The sequence below is a fragment of the Poecilia latipinna genome, unplaced genomic scaffold (genome assembly GCF_001443285.1).
Source record: "Poecilia latipinna isolate Pla-1442-1.1 unplaced genomic scaffold, P_latipinna-1.0 Scaffold2018, whole genome shotgun sequence".
NCBI classification, from domain to species: Eukaryota; Metazoa; Chordata; class Actinopteri; order Cyprinodontiformes; family Poeciliidae; genus Poecilia; species Poecilia latipinna.
Window position 1 is genome coordinate 53,643 of NW_015114634.1, and position 25,794 is coordinate 79,436.

The following is a 25,794-nucleotide window of genomic DNA, read 5'->3' on the forward strand; positions in this document are numbered from 1 at the left end:
TGACCGTTTGCATTGAGGATCCAGACTCTGATGTACCATCAGTCTCTGCTTTTTTGAAAGAACAGTAATGTTACTCTGTGTTTTTTTTCTTTTTTCATGAATGTGTTCTTTTCTTCAGAAGTGGGTAATTTAATAATAGGTTCTATAGGAGCAGTATGAGTGGAAATAGGAGTATGGTGATTATTTAAAATCCCCGTAATTACACTCAATCCTATGCATCAACCACATTGCAGTGTAATGATGCAATAGTGCTCTCTACTGGCAAAAATAGAAAACACAATGAAGAATATTTCACAAGAAAGTAACAGCTATTATTATTATTATTATTATTATTATTATTATTATTATTATTATTATACCTCACTATAAGATTATTCCCTAGTTTTGTTCAGTTTTGACACAGTTGCCCTCATCAAAATCTGAATAAAGAAGCTTTTTTCTATACCTGTGTTGAACCCTAACTCTTCAAATGTATTTGTTTTGCCAAGAGATTCATAGCTTTGCCTTCAGTTTGAATGTCTAGACAAAAAAAATAAGATATATGTTTATATTTAAAAATATATTTCAAATTTCTTCTATAAGCTCATGTTTAGCAGTTTAAAAATATATTGCCAGGTTTTAAAAAGACCCACAAAAAAAGACATTATGAAGTGAAAGATATCAATCTTTTCCTCTTTTCTTTTACCTCCAGGTCTGCTTTGCTTCAGTGCCAGATCCATAGTCCACCATGAGGGTGAAGAGATGAGCTTGCAGAGAGCGGCCCTGTCCCTGCAGTTCCTGCCACTGGACATTTGCTGAATCCCATTACCCAGAAGATGATGTCCCTGTCTCCCAGATAGCAGTTCTGAGGACAAGGCCTTCACAGCACTGACTGTGCATCATGGCAGGAGAGACTAAGCAAATGCATACAGTCAAAGAGCTGGATGCTGAGTCCAAACAGCAGGATGAGGGGACGGCGCTGGAAAAGCAGAGTGATAAAACCACAAAGGCGTCTTCAGAGCACTTTTCAAGCACAGGCACTGAGGTCGGGCTCAGCACCGGAGGGGCCAAGACTAAAAAACTAGAGAAAGAAAGGAACTGTCCTCAGCAGCGTGAAGCTGTTATACGGCCACAGCAGACAGGGAAGATTGACTTCAGTTCACTGCAGAACAGATCAAAATTTGTCACTGACAGAACTTGGTCGACCGGGAAAGGAAGTCCCCAGTCACCAAGTGGAAAGGGTCGTAGCCGAGAGAAGGGGAAGCGGTCAGGGAAGACAGAGCGTGGCAACCCGCAGCAGCTGTACAGACTAAGCATTGCAAATCCACGCACCGTTGGCATAGCCTACCCACAACAGAAGGTTCTGCCACCCAAGAAGCTGGAACCCAGCCGTGGCCCAGTCTCAGGCAGCTACAGATTCAACATTCCCACCATGCCAGAGAGAGAGGCCGAGCTGCAGCAGCAGGAGCTCAGCTACAGCCGCTACTTCCAGGAGAATCCCTCTAATATTACCTCCCCAAGCTATACCTCACAGGCACTGGGTTCCTCAAGCGGAGCATCATCACACTCACACCCACCTCTGCCACAGCAACAGCAGCAGGCATCGATGGAGACTAACAGCACGCAGACTGGTAGTCAGCTGATGATGACTGAGTGTCCACTTAGTGGCTCAAATGTATGGCAGTCGCCTGAACGGACCTATAATGGTGCTAATTATGGGGTTTCATCACAAAAATCCACTGCGCTCTCAGAAACCAGTAAGGCGAGTGCATTTGTGCCTGCTCAGTTTCAGTATGGAGGATATCACTTACTGGAGCAATCAACCTCTGAATCTTTTGCCTGTGAACAGAACCCCCAGCCACATATCAGCCACAACTCTTTTTCCTTCTCACCTGGAAATGGGCAAAGCACTTCCCAGAACAGCTCTCAGTTCAGTACCGACCATCAGCCAGATAGAAGCTCTTATCCCAACCCGCAGCAGCCCCAATTTATTCAGGGGGTGGCATCATCCATCCAGTGTTCCAGAACTCAGAGTGAAGACTCACCCAGCAGTGACAGCTCAGGTTCCAGCTCACAGCAGTCAGAACAGGGGAAGACCGCTCTACCTGAGAGCTCAGACATGAGTTCTCAGGCAGATTGTCAGGATGCAGCCTTCACATCAGGGAGTAAGAGAAACTGTCACCCCAAAGATGCAGCTGCCAGCCAGAGAACACTCATGCAGGCTGGTGTGCATGCAAGAAATATTTCACAGAGTCCAGATTCCCCGATGCATTTTCCTAACAGAACGTTCAACAACCCTGCACCCAGCAGCATTCACACGGGTTCCTCACCTTTCGATAAATCCATCAGCAGTAAGGTCGTGAACAGGCTGTCGCACTCATGGGAGGGACCTAATAAGACATATTCAACAGCAGATCAAAACACCATTCAGTATTCTGTCATGAACGAGAAGTTCCAGTTCCAGAACCAGACAACGATAGACCACAGGCTAAACTCATCAAAAAGCAACAGAATGCCCTGGCAGCAGATACGGCCAAACTCTGCCATGCCGAACCTCAACAGGATAGAATCATCGAGGCAAATAAGCAATCAGAAAATCGCCTACATGGTCTCGCCGTCTGACTGGCAGGATGAGAGTAAAGTTCACAAGCACAACTCATTCCAGAGCAGCAGAAGTGGCGACGTTCTTTCAAACCAGAGACACGAAAGTGTAAAACACAACAGTACCACTGTCTCAGCTTTTAAACTGGAAATGAACCACACACAGTTATGCGAGGCCAAGAATAAGTCAGGGTACTTTGGACTCAATCAGACCCTTCCGACAGGTCCATCGAGAAACTACAGCTACCCACCGCTTCAGGGTCCGCCCATGGGGCTTTTAAAGGTGTCACCATATGAATCTCCTTTGCCATCTCCAGTCCATAACCCTGCATCAAGCAGCACCTGCTCCTCCCTCTCTCCTGCATCCACCAGCCCCGTCAATATTGGCTCAGACGACAGTCAGATGACAAAGTCAGCCCCACAACACCTGTTCTACCAACCTCCACAAGGCAAAACTCAGTTGCCGTCAGATCACATGAGCACACATTCCCACCAGTTTCATTCTGACGCTCCACGTAGCCTTTCCTACGTGCCAGACAGAGCCAAAGATGAAACGATGAACTTTCTGCAAAACACCACACATACAAAAACAGCAATGGACAGCAGTAAAGGCTACGTGAATAGTTTCGGCGTGGAGCACCACCAGCCTCCTCCTCCGTATTCTGCACACCAGCTCCTAGCCAGCTCACTGGCCACTGCAAATCTGGATCAGCTGGACGTTCTCCTGACGTGCAAACAGTGCGATCAGAATTTCAGCAATCTGGCTTCGTTTTTAGGCCACAAGCAGTACTGCGCTCAGAACACGCTTACGCAAAACGAGCTCAAAGATTTATCAAAGTTGGAGGACAACAGGAAGTTCCACGCAGAACCGGTTAAAGCAGCATTAGCCGTGTCGAGTACTTCTCTCTCAAGGTGTCCATCCGACCTTCACCTGTCATTGCTGGGCCTCAACAAAAATGGAGAACTGATTTCTGACAGTGAAACAAAAGGAGACGCCAAAGATGACCCATTAAAGCTGGGTTTGTTCTCTGGTCCCGGTAACCTTCATGTCTCGCTGCCGGAGCTGGAGATGGAGGATGCTAAGTTAGACAGCCTAATAACAGAAGCTCTCAATGGACTCGGATATCAGTCAGACAATGCAGAGATAGACAGCAGTTTTATTGATGCATTTGTTGATGATGACCTCACCACAGTCAAAACATCCTCAAACAAAATATGTTTGAAAACTAAAGAATCTGCACTCCCCGAGAACAAAACTAAGCAAGCAGCCGACGAAAGATCCTTCGCACAGGAAAAGTGTTACAACTCTCATGTTGAGAGCAAAGGGAAAATGGCTGCGAGCTTGCAGGAGGATGAAAAGGTTAACATTAAAAAAGATGGATCTCATAAAAATTCAGAAATCGACTTCATGGATAAGGCATCAGAACAAGAAAGCAAAGCGAAAGAGACGAGAAAGCTGTGTAAAAGCGAGGACAAAAACTTGAGCTCACAAAGGTTTCTCCTATCCGGCAAGTTTTCCGAGCATTGTGGCTTAAAAAGCTTTCAGGACAGCTCTGCACTTCGGGGGTCAGCAGCGTTGCAGGCCTCCACGTCTCCAACCTCGAGAGCTGCAGCTAAAGAAAGCAAAAGGAAAAGCACTGGAGGGGGAACCTGGAGCAAAGAACTCATCCACAAAATAGTGCAGCAAAAAAATAAACTCCACAAGCTGCACGTTAAAGGCACTAAAAATCTCCAGTTTTCCCTGGTGATGGAGCGGCTCACTCCAACAGTGCAGAATCCCGCTTTTGGAGAATATGATTATGTATCCGATTCGGATGATGAGTGCAAGCCTGTGAAGATAGCGAGCCAAGGCCGGCTGAATCAAAGCAGCCGCTGCAAATACACATACACCAAGCAGTGCAAATGGCGAGCGAGAAGTGAGAGAGAGAAGGCGGCGTGGAGACATGAGTCCAAAGAGTGCTTTGAGATGAAGAAAAGTGAGGAGCTGTCTCTAACACCAGAAAAACACCAAAGGCTCAGGAGGCGAGGCAGCCGATCGTCCACGAGCAGCGACCTCAGCACATCTGTAAGCCCCAAAAGCACTGACCGCACTGACTCAGACAGTGAGAGAAAGAAAGACTCTCCAGAGCAGAAACACCATGACAGATCCAACCCGCAGAAGCTTTTTAAAGAGTCCAGTACACTTGCACTGACATTCACTAAATCTGTCAAGAAATACAACATCGACAAGACAAAATGTTCTGACAAAAAGGGAATTGCAGAGGACCCGGAGAAATATTCAAATCAAGAATTTCCTGATCTGCTCCCGTCTACACAAAAGGCAAAAGAAGCAGACAAGAACTCTGAAAAAAGAGGAAGCTCTCAGGCCAAATCAAGAGACAAAGCTGTGCCTCAGAAAAGTGACAACGGCTCAGTTGCTGACACCCTGCAGAGAACAGACAGTTCGAGCAGCAAAGACGGACCAACACAGTGCAAAAGCACAGATAAAAAAACTCTGGAGGTTAAGTCGCCGCCTCCCGTTATCACAGGAGAAGCTGATTTTAATGTCGACAGAAACACAAAGGACAAAACAGGCGAGGGGCCAAAAACTGCACAGCCCCGGCTATCAGGCGCTGCCACATTGGAGAAACAGAGTGAGAGTGTCTGCATGGTGAAAGAGGCAATTATTTTGGTCAATGACCTAGACGCACACAGACCCCCATCTCTTTGCACATCTTTGATGGATGAGGTGTGCCTGTCCCCGACTGGAAGCCAGAGCCCACTGATACAGAAAGATGCACTCCACCTCATGCCCTACCCCATGGACCAGGAGCAAGGCCTCATCAAATCCCCGCTTTCCTTCGACACCTCCTCCATGTTCGGGGACCTCACGGCGTTTGACAGTGGCCTTTACTCAGAGATCCCCATTCAGAAAGACAGTTTCCATTCAGTGGAGAGCACAGCTGACAAAAAGGAGGCATTTGTCTCATCTTATTCTCCTTTCATGGAACAAAGAGACTGGAATCTCATGGTCAACCCTGTGCTAAGGGACGAGATATCCCAGTACAAAGGAATTTCCGAGAAATCAAACGGGAAAAAGTCCGATTACAGTCACATCCCATTGTCTCTCCCGGAGAAAATAATTGACTACAGCGCAAATCTCAGCAGCTGTGCATCAGAGGACGAGCTGGAGATCAAGAGAATAGTAAATGAGCTTGAAAATCAGCTTCAGACGACTAAGCTGGAAAGCCCACCGCTCCTGATCCACGAGGATCAGAAACAGCTGCAAATGAGCAAATTTTCACCGCTGCGAATTGCCGACGACTCTGAGCTTCAACACAATCGGTTGAACATCAAATGCTCAGATCAAACAAACCATCACTCCGAGACTTTCACAAACCCAGAACTCCCGTGGCCCGGTACCTTTCAGTTTGACCTGGTGGGTGAAAATCACGGCCCCCACCCTGAGATTCACAGCGAAGCAGCAGCACTTAAGCATGAGCACCTCCGTCCCGACGTAAATCTGGGGACGAACAGAGTGGAAAACGACACTCCCGGAGAAACAAAAGACGATATTTCAGAGCAAAGAAGATATGCTGAAAACCTCATGAAAAGCTTGGAGGTAATTTCAGACTCTATCTTCCAAAAAGAACCTATTATATCGAAACATAAGGAGCCAAATGTCAACTCTCCCACCAGTCAACAACATGAAGAAGCTGAATGTCAGGCCCCTGATGCAGCCGAGAGAGAAGATTGCTGTGAAAAGGAGGTAATTACCTCAAAGGAGTGTATTTCACTGCTTTCAAATATCAGTGAGCAGAAGCATGAAACTAAAATCAATCACAACGAGTCGCAGTCATCTGTCCACGAGGACTCTGACCCTTCGCTTGGAGGTAAGCGGTCCATTTCCTGGCGTGAACCTGAAGCCAGACAAGATGAGGATCGCGACGCAGTAAACAAGGTTGAACCAGATGTCATGTCTGCTCACTGTTCGGCCGACAGCAAGGCAGATGATTTAAATCCGCTGATTAAAAGCAACGGTGATTGCAGAGAAGGCCACGATAACCCAGAGGCAGCAGAGGAAATCACTCATCAGCCTGAGGGTCATCCTTCATCACCGGCCCCAGCTGACCTTACGCAGCAGATTGGCGAGAAAATGGCAGGCGTGATTAAATCAGCACTGGAGCAACATTACACTAACGACAACAAGAATCCTGAAGATTTCAGCTCACCACAAGCTGCAGAGTTGAAAGTGGGCAAAATAATTGAGACTTCAAAGCAAGACAATTTGATAGCGATCTCTGCGTCTGAAAGCCACAGCTCTTCAAATGCATACAGTAAATCAAATATGTCACTGGAGATGGTTAGCAAAGATAAGCCCTGCAGTCCTGAGCTGGTTAAAACCAATCCAGAAAGGTGCTGCTCACACCTCCGCGACACCCCATCTGCAGAGGGACAAAGCAATCTGTTGATCCTGTCACAGCCTGACGGCATCATTAACGGCGATTCCTGCAAAGTGACTCCGTTTAATGAGCCGTTAAAAACTGACGCTGGCCTCGTCTTCGCCGAGCAAGAGGAGATTCTGAATGTTCAGGACATCAAAGAGTATCTCCCTGTTGATTTCATGGCAAGCCGGCAGAACTCGCCATGCAGAGAGGCATCAGAAGAAAGCCGCGTCTTTTTGGAATCTGCCTCGCCGGCCAGTGCTCTTTTATTAATGTCTCACCAAACACCCACACAGATATTTGACTCGAAAGGGGATTTAAATGCAAAGAATGAATGCAGCAGCGAATTTATTGGCAGACTCTCTCAAAATGCAAAATCTCCCATCGTCACGGACGACGGAGGGGCAGCAAAAGGCGATTCAATAAGCAGAGCGGCTGACATGGACTGCTCTCTGATAAGCACACCTCAGCTGGACCTCGGAATGATTCCAACACCTGAAACGGTCAGGTCCTCTCCTGTCACTTTCAGACCACCAGAGGTGAAAGACGAAGTTGAAAAAGGTGATCTGATGTATGATTTAAAGCTCAGCCCCCTGAACTACAACGACCTCTCAGACGAGCCTCCACAGCTGAATCAGTACGACTACATACCGATATCACCTGCCAGTAAACCGGAGGAAGATTTCGACACCAAGCAGAGACCCGCAGAAAGCTGTGAGTCATGTGACCTGAGCGTTAATCCCACAATGATTTTCAAACAAACTGAGACAGAAGCAACGATGCCACTTGGCTCAGATCACGAGGCTAAACTGCAGCCATCTGATGAGCCCCTAGTCCTACAGCAGAGTATGAAATTCAATTGTTTTTCACTGGGTCTCACACCTGTCATCCAAAAGACTGAGTCCTCATGTGGTAACACAAAGACAAGCCTGCCAGTATTTCATGATCCACTTCAGCCTGTTGAGGATTTGCAAATCCAAGCTGATCTTCTGACAAAAGCTGCATCAGTCAATCCAGATTCTCACAAGGCTCCTTTCGAAGATGCGGCTCTTCCCAAAAAAGCCGAACCGCTCGTTATCTGTGAAAATGAGAAAATTCCCCTCCCACCAGAGAAGCAGCTGACAGCAGAGAGAGCCCCGTGTTCAGCAGGTCAGCAAACACACAAAGAGACGACACACAAGAAGTCACAGGGCAGCGATCCACAGGGCAAAGTGCTCTGTGAGATTTGCTTCATGTGTTTCCGAACTGTGCCTGGTCTGAAGAGACACAAGGCCATGAAGCATGTAGCCAGAGCTGAGAAATGCACACAGGGCACGACAACGAGCCATCAGGGGACTGCGCTTATTTATGAAGCGCCGGTGAAAAAGCAAAAAGATGATTCACAGAGGTGTTTCCCAACAACCAAAATAGATGGGCTGCCTGAGCTAAGCGGCTCTCTCATCTCTAAAACGGCGGAGATTGAATCAGTCCTGGAGGAAATAGCAACTGAGATGAGCAGCGTGGCAGTGGATGAGATAAGCCATCAAAACCCTCCACTGCAGGCAAAGGCAAAGAAGAGCAACAAAGGAAGAAAGAACAAGAACAGTGAGCTGAATCCTGACCCCTTCTCTGACGAGCTCCTGAAAATATTAAAAACAGACATACTTCAAGCCATAACTCCCGAATTTAAGAGCAGTGCTCTGCAAGAGCAAAACAAATGCCCTGAGGTTAAAGTCGGTGAAAGAGCAGCCCCAGAAGCTCTTGGCGAAGAGTTCTTTCACCATGCCGCTGCAGACACTTATAACAACACGAACCAAACTCCACCTAAAGAGCCAAATGAGATGAATGAAACTGTGGCGCACAATCAGCTTGAAGAAACAAAGGTGACAGAAATGGCATATATAGAGACGTATGCAGAAAGTAATGTGGAAAGTGCATCTGTAGAGAAGGAGATCACTGGAGATTCCAATGAGACCGAATCAAAAGGAGCCAAGGACAGCCTTGGCTTGGAGGTTCTTAGAAATGTTTCAACAGACATGAAATGCCCTACCAACAATCTAAATCCCACCTCCTGTCTGAATTCCTCCCCTCCCAGTCCGCCCGGCATCAGTTCAGATTTAAGGGCCATACTCGACGACGACACCACATTCTCACAGCTATTTCCCAGAGACGAGGAAACTAAGAGGAAAAAGTGTCCCAGAGTGTATGGCAAAAGAAACAAGAGACAGAAATTATCAATCCCTTCAGACGCGGCTGCAGATTACCTTCCTGCTGAAACTTTCATACAAAATAAAGACCAATACGTGGAACCCCACAGCATGCAGACCGTCACTGACCATCAAAGCAAGCGCTGCGAATATGAGACCATTTCAATTGACGATGCCATCATGCTGAACATGTGTCACAACAGCACTATAAAGGCCGACAACAATCCGGTGCCAGATGTCAATCAGAACATTCAGCAGGATGTTTGTGAGGTTGGAAATAATCATTTGAATCTAATTGAAAGCACTGTCAGTAAATCTACATCTGAATGGAGCTCATCCAGTGACTTCACTGGCTTTGAATCTTGCCCAGTAGTGACCTCTGAACCTAGCGATTGCAAACATGAAGAGCCTCTGCCAGCAACTCCCTGCACGATAGAGCCGCATGTTGCGGAGGGTGCTCAGTCCTTCCAAGCCATCGGCGCACAAAACATCAAAACAACATTTCAGCTACCGGAGATACAGTATCTGGACTCAGAAAAAGATGCCCAAGTGGCTCCTTTTTCTGAGACTGCAGATGCAGATGGAAAAGAGGATGAAAAATCCAGGAAAGCGACAGAGCGGCGAGGCAGGAAGCGACAAGACGGAGGGATTAAAGTCAAAGACAAGCAGTACAAATGCAAAGTGTGTTTTACCTGGTTCCTCACCCTCGGAGAGCTAAACTTCCATAAGCTGTCCCACAACCCATCCCCTCCCCCCACCTGTTACATGTGCGTGCAGCGCAAGTTCAGCTCCAGAGAGCAGCTGAGAGACCACCTGAGGGAAAAGCACGCTAAAAATAAGACAGGAATCTGGACCTGCGGAATGTGTTTGAAGGAGATTTCAGATGTCTGGATGTACAATGAACACTTAAGAGAACACGCCACTCAGTTTGCCAGGAGAGGACAGTCTCAAGGCTCCATGCTTGGTATTTCTGGATGCTTCATGCAGGAAACGGCCGTGAAGAACTTTATATCCTCGATCATGCAGCAGCGACCCAGCAAAGCCAACAGAGAGTCAAGCAAAGCCACTAAAGAACAGGAAAAAGCAGTGGCAGGAGAAGGAAAAACCTTGGAGGGGGCTGAGACTAGGGCACACAAAACTAAAAGCAGTGGAGGAGGCGGAAAACAAAGCACTTTAACCCCAATCGAGGTACTCCACAAAACAGAGACGCCGAAAAGTGTGGAGATGCATCCCAACTGCAAAGATCCTTCAAGAGACTGCCACCACTGTGGAAAACAGTTCCCCAAACCCTTCAAACTCCAGAGGCATTTGGTGGTGCACAACCTGGAAAGGATCTTCCTGTGCCACAAGTGCCCCGTTTCTTACCAGGAGGCCCAGGACCTCAAAGAGCATCTGAGGAGAGCTCATGAGGAGGTGGACGACCTGGATTCGAAGCACACGACTCTTTACACTTGTGAGCTCTGTGCAGACGTCATGCATGTGATTAAAAAGTCGTTCATTTGCAGCACTTGCAACTACACATTCTCAAAAAAAGAGCAATTTGACCGTCACATGGAGAAGCACCTGTCGGGGGGGAATAAAGTTTTCAAATTCAGAGCCGTCCTCAGACCCGTCAAAGCATCCGCCTCCAAAGAAAACGAGTGCGACTCACCAGCCAGTAAGAAGAAGAGGCTTCTCTCTGACAGTCTGCAAGAAAACAGCTCAGACAGCGGCATCGCTAGTTTGAGCTCACTACACTTAAACCAGAACGCTGACACACAGTGTTCAAAGCCCTGCGCGCCCACAACTGATGACTCCACTCAGACCGTCCCGAATGAATACCACGACGATTCAAGCAACGCGAATGTGAAGACGGAGGATATTACTGCAGACTGCTCTCAGTTGCTTGAAGACTTGGAGAACTGCGTTCATCTGAGCTCATCCAGGTCCGCGACACCCAAGAAAGAGGAACTTGATGTGACTCTGCTACCTAACCTGGAGAAGGAGGATGACAGGAAATTGATTACTAAATCGTGTGATGTGAAAGAAGAGGATGAATCCGTTTGTATAAGAGCAGAAGGAACTTCATGGGCAGCATCTAAAGAAAGTAGCATGGCAGGGGAGAAGGAGGTAGTTAAAGATAAAACAGATTTGCCTCCAGCAGTTTTTGAGAACTCTTCTGTCTGCTCAACAGAAAATCAAATTTTTCTGCAGACACCTGAGTCTGCAGAATTAGCTGTTGATGAGTTAAAGCAGCAGGGGGATGATGAGCAGAGGCATTGCACATTGTCTTGTAATGACACTAAACAGCAGGCATTATCTCATGGTGCTGAGCAAGAAAGTAGCAGTCAGATGAAAAATAATGCCACTCCAGCGCCAACGCCAGAAAACACTAAAACCAGCACTGGAGCTGGATGTGCAAAGACGACGGAAGCAACGGTGGCCCCTCAATCCAAGGTTTCCCTTCTAGCATCGGCTGCGACCGACGACAAGGACTTGGTGAAACCACAGAAGAGAAGGAAGGACATGAAATCCACAAACAACATGCAGAGGGTGTCCTCGCCTTTCACACAAGAGAACTTTGGTGTTGACTCTAAACCCAAGAAGAAATTTCGTCAGAGCAAGTCTGCAAACCCCTCGCTGCAGAGGAAGCTGGACGGAGCCAACGAGTATCCCGTGCTCTCCTCTGTACGGGACGATGTTGTTAGCAACAAAATAATTTCCAAGTGCAAGAATGTAAACTTGAGCTTACAGGCAAAAAGAGGTTTGCTTGAAAGCTGCACGCCAAAGAAGCCTGACACCGTTACACCTCAAAACGCGGAGAACAAAGCCAAAAGGGGACCTCTTGGGAGATCTGTGCATTCTCCTGTGTCTAAAGTGCCTTCAGTTCCAATGAACAATTCTTTAAATAAGCCAAGGCCAAAGATGGGGGTCAGGACAGTGGAGAGTAACTCTTACCGGACAGCAGAGTCGCAGAACCACATTTTGAGTCAGCTGTTTGGTCAAAAACTCACCAGCTTTAAGATTCCTTTGAGGAAGGACACATCCGAATCTATAAACTGAGGGGGCGGGATGGGGATCTGTGAATAAGAGTCTGTAAATTTTTGCAGTTATAATTGTTTAAGACAAGTCATTATGGTGAATGAAATTGCACAGCTGTTTTATGTGAAATACTACCGTTAATTACTTCCGTAGTCACTTTATGTCTTCTTATGTACATGTTTTTTTTTTTTTATTACACAAATGTGAGGACAAATGACAGGTAGAAACTAAATATTTCATTGGGGACTTTAACATCACTTGCATAAAGGAGACTTAAAAAAAAATAAAAAGTATACTTGAAAACAAAGTAAAATAATGTTTTTTTTAAGTAACGCATCTCCGTTTTTACAGAAGTTACATTTTTTTTTTTTTTTTTTTTTTTTTTTTTTTTTTTTTGCTAAAGGACCAAATTGTGCCGTACTTTACTTGGACATTTGTGCACCTTGCGTACATGCTTCCAACCTTTTCATTTTGTATTGTTTTTACACTTTACTGTACTAAGTTGACATTCATTATTTTAAGGCTTTTGTATAAACACCTTGGTGCTACATGTTGTTTAAATGTAATGTGAACGTCCATGTCCTCAGAAGGGAGATCTGTAGTAATTACAACATATACAGCCAACTGTTTGTTTGTTTTTTTTTTCTACTTTATTGAACATACTGTATAAACCAAATCATTCATATGTAGGCAGAAAAAAACTCAAAACTTACAACAGCTTCTGGTGTACACGTAAACTCAGGTGCTGATGAGGACATCGCAGTCCCTGGACCTGTATTTGGAGTTCTTTCCATGCACTGATAATACCACACACAAATGACAAACTCATTTATCTGTGTCCGTAACTCCAAATGTTTAATTATTAATAGTATTTACTTGGACAACAAAGGTGCTTTATCTTGTTTATACTGTATGTACCTTCATTGTATAGTATTGTAGGTAGAATATTGTTTGATGTAATGCTTCATGACAAAGTTTTATTTTAATAATGTGCAAAATGAATGACATTGAAAAGAAAGGGAAACTGCGTGTCTCTTGCAGGTTGTAAAGTGGTTCACTAAGTGCCTGTTTTACAGTTTGTTATTAAAGATCTGTATTGGTCTCTTATCGCTCTTCTGCTCCTTTGTTCTTGAAATGTTTTGCAAATGTTTCCTGCTTCCCCGCGGACGGCATCTGTCACCAAATGCATCAAACAGCCGAAGCAGTGGAAGCTGCTTGTGCCTGGAGGCAAAAAAACAGGTGCACACAAAACAAAGTCTGACTTGATTTTTTTTTTCTTTCTCCCTCTCTCAGATGAGAACATCAATGAGTTAACTCGTCATTTGAAAAATGAGCAAAAATGTACCTTTTTTTTTTTTTTTTTTTACTACAGGGAAGCATTTAATAGAAGACAGATACATTTATCCAGTCGTGCATCTGTCTCCGTGAGCGGCCAGCGGCTCTCACTTGTGTTGCGCTGCTCTCTCACCACATGTAAAACAGCTTCTATTCCTACATGAATATTTTTCATCCTCACATAGGAATAAAAAGCCATATTACACCATGGCTTGCATGTAGAACTCAGAGACTGCAAACATGGAGGAGGAGAGTCTCACATCTTCCTATTCCTGAATTGTCACGAGACCTGAGGAGAATAGAAGAAAGAAGAAACAATATAAAAAAGAAGTTGTCATTTTATGCTTGTAAAAGTATAGAACACGTTTATTTTGAAAAACAAAAAGTACTGATGAACAAATTTGCTATATGTTTTATCTAACAAATAACTTTCATAAATGGATTGCTACATTTTATAATTATGAAAGAAAGTTTTTGGGTTTTATTTCATTTAGCATTTCTTTCTCAAAAATGTATTTACTTGTTTAGTTTTTCTCCTTATTTAAAAAAATATATTTTTAAGATTCATATTAAATTGTTGAAGTTCTAAAATAAGGACCTCACATTGAACTTTCAGTTTTGGATAACAAATTTTGAATCATGCTTTAATAAGAAATTGAGTTCTGCATTACATGACATGTCCAAGTGCAAGAACCATTGTCACACTCACCAAAATACATTAATACAAAAAAAATGATGTAATTGCTATCGTTTCCGATTGGTGATCTCATTTGCATTATTACCAATCTGGTGTTTTCTGCTAATGTAGCCATCCATCTGAGTCTTGATGCAAAGTCAGTGTGAGGAAAACACAGTGTTGCTCAAATTACTCTTTAATTAATTTTAGTGGAAATAGCAGTTTGGCAGAAGCCACAAAGGTCATGTGACAGCAGGTAATAAAACAAGCCTATGCCGTGGTTCCTGCCTGCTCCTCTACAGAGTTATACATGTTATCAAAGTCTCTCCAGGATGGTTACATTGAAATTCTCAACAGAAGGTGGGCAGGTATGTTACATTTTGACCTTTTGCTACGGTCCAGTAAAAGTCATGAACAGCATACTAAGGATATAAATTAACTCCCGCTCTTCTCAGGCAGCTGTCAGGATGTTGTTGTTTTTTTTTGTTTTTTTTTTGCAGAGATAACGACTCACACAGAAATCACATGATTTTAACACCTCCTTTAAATTAAATATGGAAATGTTGCATGTATCCTTTTTTATGTGTATTTGATCAGAATATTTCCAATATTTGATTTTTGGTTCTTGGCAAATTTCTGCTGATATGGGTTATTATTTCCATCAGAGGTGAAATCGCACAGGGTCTGCAAGAAAGCAATCATGTAAAAGACAACTTTACTCATCTAAAAAAAAAAGATAACATTAGTGGTCATTGATCAAATCAAAATAAACCATTTATGCTCACCACACAACTCTAAAACACTACTGATTATATATATATATATATATATATATATATATATATATATATAAATGTTTTTTTTTTTTCAACAAATGTGGCCAGCGATAGTTTGATTCATTATCTGTTCTTGAGCATTTTTTGGAAAAGCTCAGCCCAGCTTTCTGTAAATCTAGAAACAAAGGGATAATTACTTTTTTTATTTATTTATTTCTTGTAGAATCTGTATAATTCCCAAAGAAGTCTTAGGAGGATTTTTTTTTCCTGAAATGAGGCACAGTGCCCCGTTTCATTCTGCAGCCTAAAAATATTATAATCAGTAATGAATCAGGGAATTACTATTCTGCTTTTTCACAGACAAAAACTGGCTGCCTGCATGCGTCTAATTGGGCGCTCAAGCTTTGACTGGCACTGTACTAATTGAAAATGGCTTTTTATGGAGCCTTTCCTGATTACTTTGACATACCTTGGTGACTTTCAGTTGATATCAGTCGACATGTTGCTGCAAATCTGCTGATGCGTTGAAAGACAACTGCTGCGCTTTGCAACAAAAGCATCAAATGTTGAGTTGTTTAGTTCTCAATCCCTGTCTTGGGTACAACCGCTTTTTGAATCCCTGACAATATTGAATGGAAGGGAAATGGAGGGAAAGCATGGACAGCCGTCTGTTGGTACTACTGCTGTGAATCATCTGAATGCAGGTTTACACCATAATTAGAAAATAAATAACTAGCCGTGGATTATAATTAGATTTAGCGTAATTACACAAATAAGGCGTTTAAATACACAAGCAGCTTGATCTCCTTCTGATCAATATGAGTGTGCTCTGAACAGCTTGATCAACATGTTCTGTGTGGTAGAAATGTGAGCAAAAATATGCAGAAAGAAGTATGCCATGTCGCCTGAATAAAAAAAAAAAAAAGTTCCGTTTCGCTGCTTCTTCAGAGAATCCACGGTTCATTTTTTTTTTTTTTTTCGGCGGCTGGGATTAAAATACATCACAGCACAGGAATCTTGGCAAGTCAAGGACTCATTTGTGAGCACGATGCCCGGAAGGCTGCATGATTGATGAGTTCAGTGACGTCACAGCCATCAGGAAGTGCAAGCCGAACGCCTGTGATTAACATGTCAACTGTGTGAAACTGAAAGGAAACGTTGCTTTTACCTTTTCCATCTACCTTCCCAATGATCATACTCTATTATTGATTAAAGAAAGATGAAAGCCTTTATGCTTTCATAGATATTCGTTGCGTCTGCACCTGTTTTTTTTTTGTTTTGTTTTTTTTTTTTACCTGAACCTCGTCCCCCTGCTTCTTCTTTGTGCGCTGGTGAAAATCCCCCCCGCCCACCGCGGTCCGTCTGGTCAGGAGCTGTGGTTGATGAAGAGAGAATTAAAGCAGAGACTTCAGTGTGTTTTGTCAAAGTTTAGCCCAGAATGTGCCCCACAGAGTGAGTGGGAGCCCCACACACCCCACTGTCAGGCGTCTTTTTATCATCTGATATATGAGGGAAATTCTCCAGAGGCACAGTTATGCAGGAGCATGACAGGAGCGCTTTGCACTTTGAAGTAGAGTGACATTATCAGTAAGTATGGTCTTGAAATAGCATCTCATCTCTCTCCCTCCCTCTCTGCCGTTTCTCTCCGCATCTATTTTCCTCAGCCGCCACCCTCATTTTCCCGCTCTTCCCTTCTCCCTCGCTTTTCTTGCCTCCTCACCATCAATTTCCATTTCTGTATCTCATTCCCTCTTCCCGTTTTTCCCCGTGCCTCTCCCCATTATCTTCTGCCTCCCTTTATCTCACTGAAACTGCTTTTTTTTTTTTTTCAGTGTTTCACTTCTTTTTCCAGACATCCGCCTATTTCTCTGCATCCATCTCCATTCCCTCACTTTGTATCCCCCTGTCTCGTGCTGCTGGCTGCCTCTCAGGGAGGTCACGAGATCAGGGGCAGATAGAGATGGGCTGCTGGTCAGCGGTAATGACACGTGGGCTGAGAGGCCACTCGGGTCGCCTCTCCTGGGGATTTGAGGCTTTAGCAATCGCAGGGGGGAGATAACCAGATAGAAAGATGGGGAAGAATTTGTTGCACCAAAACAGGAGGGACGAGTGAGCATCCAGTTTTCCACACATATGGGCGAGGGAGGTCAGTCGCAACAAATGCGGATATTGATGTCTGTAATCATTTATGCTTAGCACAAGGATGTTGATGAGTAATTAATCAGGAAAACATAGGGTGGGAGCAGCACCTTTTCCTATTTATTGGGAGGGATGTAGGTTCTTTGAAATATGTACTGAAACATGCAACCCACAGATATGTGGTCATGTGCAACAGCAACAGAAAGTTTGGTTAAGATGTGAATGTTTCTTTTGGAGGCTTTAGTCTACGATCTCTATTCGATCTCTATTGCCATTTTGTTAAAACACTCTCACATCCCCTGGACTTACATTGTAATTCAAGTCAACAAGTGTGAATAGCAAGAACAAAAATGGACTTCTAAGCATGGGTGCCACCATGGAGGACAAACCAGACAGTCTTGTTATATCCATACAATATTTTTTTTTTGATGCATAAAATGTTGAGATAAACCGAATGGCTTCAATAAGAAGCAGCATTTATATAACTTCCTTTTTTGTTTTCTATTGAGCCTCTGGCACTTTAAAGATCATATTCCACATATTCATGTAAAAAAAAATGAAGAGAGATAAAGTATTTTAAAATTAAAGAGGCAGAATCTATTAGAGGTTAAACATGCGTCTTCAATTACATCAAATCGGTTTATTTTTGACAAAAAGGTAGTTGAAAACAAGAGGGATTTTTTTTTACTTTTTTCGATTGGAACTCAATTTCAAGACCGATCAATGTACCTCCACCCTCCTGATATGGCATCCCCATACAAAACTTTCTGGAGGCGCCCCATGCCAGTACTCGGAAAATACATTTAAAGTAATGCTAAAGCTGGCCCTGGATTCTCGAATGAATGGCCTCTCTCCAGGAAGTCGTGGTCTCTTCCTGCCAACAGAGCCTTTATCAACTCGACCATTTGTCATTTCAGTCAGCACCAGGGGAGCGAACAGGCTGCACACAATGGCTAAAAGTACCTGTGTCGATGTTCCAGGTTTACAGAAATAAATGGTGTGGTTTTTGCAAAGGGCTGCGCAAACAAATGAAAGGCTTTTAGTGCGAGTGCAACACAGCAAACAGCAGCAGGTGTGTAGAGAGCTGCTGGCATCACAGAGGACATGCTACTATTTTAGAAGGAAAAAGTTTGCACCACGCAGATATCTTTATTTTCCACAAGCTGTATTTGCAAACATTTTAGTCTGTTTTACTATGATTTGTTTTTTTTTTAGTATTTTAAAAGTACAAAAGATTCTATGTGCAAATATAAATAGAAAGCTTTTCCTTCTTGATATTTCTAATTTTACTATTTTATTTCTGTGAAGATGATCTCACTGATCTGGACCTGGCACACTTTCTCTTCTTATAGTGTTTTTAATTATCTATTTGGAACTGATTGAGAAATAAAAAAGAAAAAAATTGAAATATCCTCAACAATTTCTTTATCTAATAAAGAAAATAGGACAAATTTGATAATATTTTGAGAAAGTCTTCATTGTTCACGTTTCCGCATACCAAAAAAATAGTGTTTTCAAGAACTTGTTTTAACTGTGAAAAGATTCAACTGTCAGAGCCTTTCAGATATCTACCTGTGCAGACAGTCAAAGGCAATTCAGATTTCTTTAAAACACAACTGAAACACACCAATGGATTAGCTTTGGATCCACCTTCCAGTTATTAGAGAACCAGCATGCAAGGACACATGTAGTTACATCGGCTGCAACACAGCGGTCCCAACTTCCAGTTGATTTGATGATTAACTGAGCAACACCAAATTTGAGATGGCAGCTGACGTAATGTTTTTTTTTTTTTGTTTTTTTTCTCACTGTCCTGGAAGGCACCCGGGACACTGATCTGCATTGGACCACTCTCTTCAGACACCAGTCTGATTTGGTTTCCCACTATAACCTTCATCCCCATCTCCCTCCCATGAGACGCACTGCCTCGTCTTCTCCCACACTCGTCTGTATCCATCACAGAGGATCCGAGGTGGCTAACCTGACATTTGATGTGGCACAAAATTGGATTTCCACTGTGATTTTCTCCTCAAGCCCCCCTCGTGGAGTGTAATCCACACTGTGACTAATTGAGTGACGTGCCAACAGCCCGAGTGTGTAAATAGATGGCTGCTTGGACCTGCTTTTTCTTAATCTGATGGCCAAAAGGGCAATCATCAGATGGAGCGAAGGAACAATGCACACCTTTTTGTCAATGTCATCTCTTGCTGTTGTTCTGTGCATTCAATGTGACCCGGCAGACGTTGTTGTCTGGCTTGATGGTGACATTCATAAACTAATCCCAGGAACAGGAAATCAATTTTCCTGTTGCAACAAACAACACACACTTTGGACTGCCTGAGAGTGTGTGATTGGATATTTTAATTACCAGATTACACTATAACATCATCCCATAAGTAAACTGGGAAGCAGAGGTGTCAGTGGCAGATGTTATGGGATGACTCACCACAGCTATGTCACCTGTCGGACCACCGATGTCTCAAAAGGCATTATTTTAACCAAACAAATCCGTAATTAAAACAGAGGAAAAGCTCTATAACAAACACCCTATGGACAGTTTTGTTGCTTTGTCTGTGCACAATAAATCCTCATCTTCTAATCCGACTGGATCTGATTTTTTTTAACCAGTGTTTTCCTTTCCTTTCAGTAAAAAAAAAAAGAAAGAAAGAAAACTTTCCATCCATCTCCCTTTTATATTCACACGCCGACAAACAGAAACCGGCACAAACATTCACTGACACGCAGAAGTCTACATTCAGCGCACCCCTGTTTGGAGGTTTGCTGTGACACATTGTGAAAACAGAGATAGCACCCTGAAGAGGTGAGCCACTCGCAGCAGTTAAAAGCATAACAGCAGGAGACAAAATAACAGTGAATGACCGCACTAACTGGCGGGTGATAATGTGCCATACGTACCTGCGGGGGTTTCTGTCGCTGGGGCTCTCCCCCTCGAAGTTTCCCCTTCCTCCCCTCTTTGTGGATCAGCCTGCCAGTGTGTTTTCAGGAGGCAGAGAGAGTCGGGAACTGGGGCTCAGCTGCAGAGACTGACATCATCCCTTTCAGAGAGGAGGTTTTCCCCTCCCGCTATCTGCACCCTCTCTGTGTGTTTGTGCGTGTGAGTGTGTGTGTGTGTGTGTGTTTCACTCTCCCCATCTCTCCCACCCTCACACTCCGTACAGTACTATACTCCTCCCATCTCTCCCTCCCTTTCTCCACTATTTTATCTTTTTTTTTTCTTTTTTTGGGTTGTATTATTGCTGCTATTTTTCAAAGCCACCACAGGTGAATGACCCCACACTAAAACTCTGGCTTTATGCAAAGTAACAAGAGTCTCACGGGGGCTACACTATTAATTACAGCTGAATTTCTTCTTCTTTTTTACTGCTTGTAATAAAGCCCTACAGAAGAAACATACCTGTCAGAAGTTTTACACCGAGTTTTTTTTTTTTTTTTTCTATTACTGCTCTCCACTTCCTCTCTGCATCTCCGATCAGAGCCTAATGGGCAGTCCACTTTCACCTATCCAATTCTTTTAGATCAGTAGGAAGGAGAAAAAAAAAAGAAAAGAAGAAGGAGCCACTTTTAAGTGTATTGAGATGGATGCCTGCTGTGATGCCTGCATCTGTGGAGATTGGTGTTGCTGTCCGTGGTGCTGATTACAGCTGAAGGAGACATCACTAAAGACAGCAGTGACCCTGCAGACCCAGAGAAAATAGCCTTCAACAGAGTAGGGAAGGAGGAGGGAGGTAAGGGGTGGGTGGGGGTAGGGGGGACAGAAAACACAACTTCACACACACGTTCTGAAGACAAAAAACCACACACACATATAGAGACTCAAATCTACCTCCCAGCCTCCTCCTCTGGCTCCCACGGGCATTTCTCTGTGTCTCAACTCATTTAGGCTTACATTCATCATTGTAAGGTAACTGTGGCAGGTGGGATTAAAATGGATTAGCCCTATTAAAGAAATGTGTGGTGCATATTACACTCAACCCAACCTAAGCCACACACACACGCACACACGCAAACAGAGAGAGCCCCGCACAGAGCAACATGCATTCAGCTGCAGGGGGAGAAAAATAAAACTGTAATGCAGGAGAATACGCTCAGTCTGGTAAAGGCTAAAACCAGCTGGATTGGAGGCAAAACGGCCAACAAGGCAGCCTGATGATGGTACACCCAGCATCCGAACAGGAGGGAGAAGTATAGATGCTGTGTACATTGCCGCTTTTCTGCCACTCACACAGTGGACTCCTTTTGTTGTCTTAACTCTCGTCTCAAGAGGTAGCTTTTAGATTCTCGCCTCCTTGTTTCCATAGTGACACTTTTCCTCCTTTGTGCGAGAGAGTCTGTGTGTATTTCAGAGACACACAGAGAGAGAGAGAAAAAAAAAGACAGGCGTGGGGAGGAAAAGCAGAGTGGGGGGATGACAGCAAGATAACTTGGTTCACTTACATTTATTCACTAAAAATGAGAAAAAGGGAAAATAAGTCCACATAAGTCAGTTTCCTACGCCGAGGGAAGCCTTTACTGTCTATTTTCAGTGGAAATCATCACTAAGTTGCTTAACTTTTTGATGAGTGGCTTTGCAACAGCTTGCAACACTAAAAATAGCAAGTGCTAATATATATTTTTAATCATTTACATATTCAGTTACGTGTCAACTGCGGAGGCGGGCAGTTTTCTGCTCTTTTTTTTTTTTTTTTTTTTTACTTTTTATTTCGAGAACAAAGATTCAGCTGGAGCTCATTTCTGTCTGTTCTCTTTGTGACGAGGGACTGCACCTTTTCACACATTTTAAATAGATTCTTCGCCTCTCTGGGATCTGGATCTTCACCAACCGTGGGAACATATTCTGTCTGAAACCATATGGCGGTCCTCACACATGACATAATTAGACAAAAAACATAGTAAACAAGCATCACAGAGCTTTGCTCAGGAGGTTATATCTTATTCCCTCCCAGCGCCGTCATTCAGTCTAATGAGAGGTTAGTCAGTGAGCAGCTGCATCGGGATTTGATAATGAAAAACACTGGGAATGACCTTGGAGGGTTCAACTATCAACCAGATAAAATACTACCTAATCTGCAGTGCACTGCGCGTAATAAATTATTAATTATGGACATTAAATGGCTGAATTTATCACTTTCAAAACAACCTAGGTGGAGTTGGGAGATTGATGACAGGGAAACAGATGTGTGTGTTGTGTGCTTCTGCACCATTTTTGTTCTCTTATTGGGACCTTTTCTATCTTACAAACCAACTTTGTGAGGACCAGTTGTTCTCTTGAGTGCAGAAATTCTTTCTGGGTTTGATTCTGTGGATCCCAGATAGACTGTGTGAGGTGAGATTAAATTCAAATACGCATTTTACACATTTAGCCTGGCTGTGGCGGTGTATGCGTATCTGTTTGTTTGTTTTTTTTACTTCATTAGAGCCTTTGCTGGTATGCTTACTAAGGATAAAGAAATATACTACGTTACCCGTCAAAAGTCATGTGTGTCTCATGAAGAAACTTCCACCTCTTGTCATCATGGGCTCTGGATGTTAAAGGTGAGTGACTTAAGTTTTGCAACCCGTCTCTATGTTGAAGCAAACAAGAAAGTACGTTTTGTGTCAGTTATTCACAAAAGGATTGAAAGGACACTGCTTCTGTTCAGTCACTGTGTGGCAGCATTTTAGGTACTTTGGAAGAAAAGATTAGCTGTGACAGAGAAGATATGAAGGATTTTTAGGCTGTGTCACTAGGAGACTAAATACCAGTGAACGCCACACTTTTCTGACTTTTAATGATAAAAAGAAATTAAAGCCTTGAAATGTTTGTCCTGCATTTCACAAGTAAGTCGTTCTTTCCATTGGTTTGTAAAACTCCAGTACAATACCTTGAAGTGCGTGATGGGAATTTAACAGAAGAGTAAAAAAAGGTTTTTAATTCAGTTTATTTTTGTGCTCCCATCCACCGATACAACTAAGATCATTTGTATTTGTATAGTTTGTATTTTCTTCTAATAATTGTATTGAGGTACAATGAATTTGTCTGTGTAAAGGGTAATTATAAAGCATTATATCTGTGAATATACATATAATTATATATTTTTAATAGAGTAGCACAGAGAGAAACAGTTGTTGCTGTGCTTTTGCTGCACAGTTTGTTTTTTTTTAAATCATTTTATAATGCCAGGTATGAGAGGAGGACTAAGGCCTGGAGAAAGAATTGCTTCACTGTAAATCCTCCAAAAAGAAGAAGAAGAGCTGTGCGTGAGTGTAAGCGTGCGCGCCCCCATTTGAAAGAGCATATAAGTTTAAATCTCCTTTCTGGGCCCAGTAGGAATCTGCACAGAGAAACGACTAAGCCGAGGAGCAAATCCCTTCTCCCCATGCCCTCCAGCATCTCAGCCAGCTGAGTTCCACATCAGTGAATCTGATTCACGAGCGAGGACACTGGAGGCTCTGCCGAGACGCAGGGTTGACTACACATAAGGGGATTGTCTAAACTGAGACATCTGCCATGTTGAGCTGTCACAATTCTTGCTCATAAACAAAGATATGTCAGAGAAACCTTAATTAAATAACAGAAGAGGAAATACTGTCTTTCAGGCTTGCTCACTGTTGAATTTTATAGAGGTTTTACAGTACCCTGAAAAACTATTTAAAACCCTCGAAGTTATTCACGTTTTTGTTAAGCTACCATCACAAACTTTGATGCATTTTTCTTTTCAAGATTTTGTGTAACAGACCAACACAAAGTTGCACAACCGTAAAAAGAAAGAAAAACAGACTGATGGCTTAAGAATGAATGTCTGAAATGTTTGGCATGTGAATGCATTCAACCTTCACTTATCTTATCTCCTTTAATCGAACCGACTGTGAGCGATTCAGACATTAAACAACTTATAAACAGAAGTTTAAATAGAGCTGTTCGGGATAAGTCTCACACAAATCATGAAAACTGCACAAGAGGTCCAGGATAAAGCTATAAGGTTGAATGCAGTGTTAGGTTATAAAACAGTATCCCATGCTTTGATTATTTCACAGAGCACCATTTAATCCATCATCTGATAATGGAAAGAAAGCAGTAAAGCCACCAAGTCATGGCCATCCACCCCAACTGACAGCGCAGCCAAGGAGAGCATCAATCAGGGAAGCAGCTGAAAGGCCCATAGCAGAGGCCCAACGTTCTGTTGGAGGGGCAACATCATGGATCAGTGCGTGAGAAAGGTCCAATTCAGACCTGAGTTCAAAAAAATTCAAAGAATCTTTGACAAGAATTGAAAGCTGATGGTCAAAGATTCTCTCCATCCAGAATAACTGAACTGTAGCTGTTTTGTAGGGAAGATTGTTCAACCATCTGTCTTCAAACATGCAAAGCAGGTATAGACATCCCGAAAGACATGCAGTAGCAGCTGCAGCAAAAGGTGGTTTTACAAAGTAAAGAGTCTGAGGAACTGAACATAAATGCATGCTAGGTTTCCTTTGTAAAACATAAAATGTACAATTAAAAAAGTATTTTCCTTCCACAGTACCAACGGGCTTCTATTTGTGTTTGATATCTCGTGAAATATGCTTAAAGACTGAGTGCGAACAAATTTGCAGTGAAGCGATTTTGTTGGTGCAGCAAAAGGAAGGCATAGAAGAGTACCTGAGAAGGGTAAGAACCCATTTTTTCCACAGCTACTTATTTTCTCCCTACACTTTCTGAATCTTTAATGATGATTAACAGGGCAGCGCGGCATCCTGCGAGTGTGAAGCCAGGAATGGCATTAGATAAACTGGAACCGTTCCCGGTGAGCGGCTGGAGGTAAGTGCCGGTCCTTGACACCCGCTCTGGATTTGGTGTGAGAGGGGTGCGGAGACTCAAACAAGCAGAAAAGGAGAAGGCAGCGAGTGTTGAAGAAGAAAGACTGTTGGCGTCAGCGGCGTTGACTGATTCTCGAGTGGCTCTGAGCCGCTCTCGACAGCAGCTTGAAGTCATCGTTAAGCCCGGTATTGCTCAGCTGCTCCATCAACCCACAGTTATCTCCATAAAAAGAACTTCTATCACCCCGACGGGGAGGCTGAAACGGAGGTGCCGCGCTCCATCCTTCACCATTTCAAATTACTGTAACCCACCTGCCAGACACCTTCCACTGCAGGCACAAGTGGGGCCGCGTTACCTTGTAAGGATTTGTTATCTCTGAGATATTGAAGTTGCTCGGCCATGTGATTTCTGAAGAAGGGTGTGTGTGTGTGTGTGTGTGTGTGTGTGTGTGTGTGTGTGTGCAAGTGACTTCAAGCAAGTGGTGCATAACTGTAGACGGCTTTGTAGTCTTCTTTCCACTTTTCTATTTTGTCTTGAATCAATCCCTAGAGTGTAACAATACCTATTTCTCTCTGTATAATTGGACTGGATGACGGGCACATCTGAAGTCAGCCGATGAAAGCCTCTCCTGACAATGAAGTGTCTGGCCTGTGACATGACTTGAATGAAGAAGAAGACGGCACTACCACACACACACACATGCACGTACACGCGTGCACCCGTACACACACATTCACTGTAAGAGTGACACAGATAAGCAAGGCAGCACCAAAATTATCCACACTCACTCATTTTCTGTGACAAATGAGTGAGTAAATGCAATCCCTAGAACAGGTACCCATGCCAAAGACAAAACAGA

The 25,794-nt window shown here is 43.5% G+C and overlaps 1 protein-coding gene and 1 long non-coding RNA gene across 2 annotated transcripts in view; one reads left to right on the top strand and one right to left on the bottom strand.

Annotated features, from left to right (window-relative positions):
• znf469 (zinc finger protein 469) overlaps positions 1-13,318 on the top strand; it is a 53,351-nt gene extending 40,033 nt beyond the window's left edge. The window contains exon 2 of the mRNA XM_015016435.1: positions 692-13,318. Within this exon, the coding sequence (XP_014871921.1) occupies positions 881-12,232 (11,352 nt within the window). The 5' untranslated portion in view covers positions 692-880 and the 3' untranslated portion in view covers positions 12,233-13,318. The remainder of the gene's footprint in view (positions 1-691) is intronic.
• Positions 13,319-13,536: 218 nt separating this feature from the next.
• Positions 13,537-20,492, bottom strand: LOC106935769 (uncharacterized). The gene is made up of 3 exons (XR_001421965.1): positions 20,054-20,492; positions 16,294-16,371; positions 13,537-13,835 (listed from the first exon to the last, which is right to left on the bottom strand). It is a non-coding gene; the product is annotated as an uncharacterized LOC106935769 (long non-coding RNA).
• Between the last annotated feature and the right edge of the window lie 5,302 nt (positions 20,493-25,794).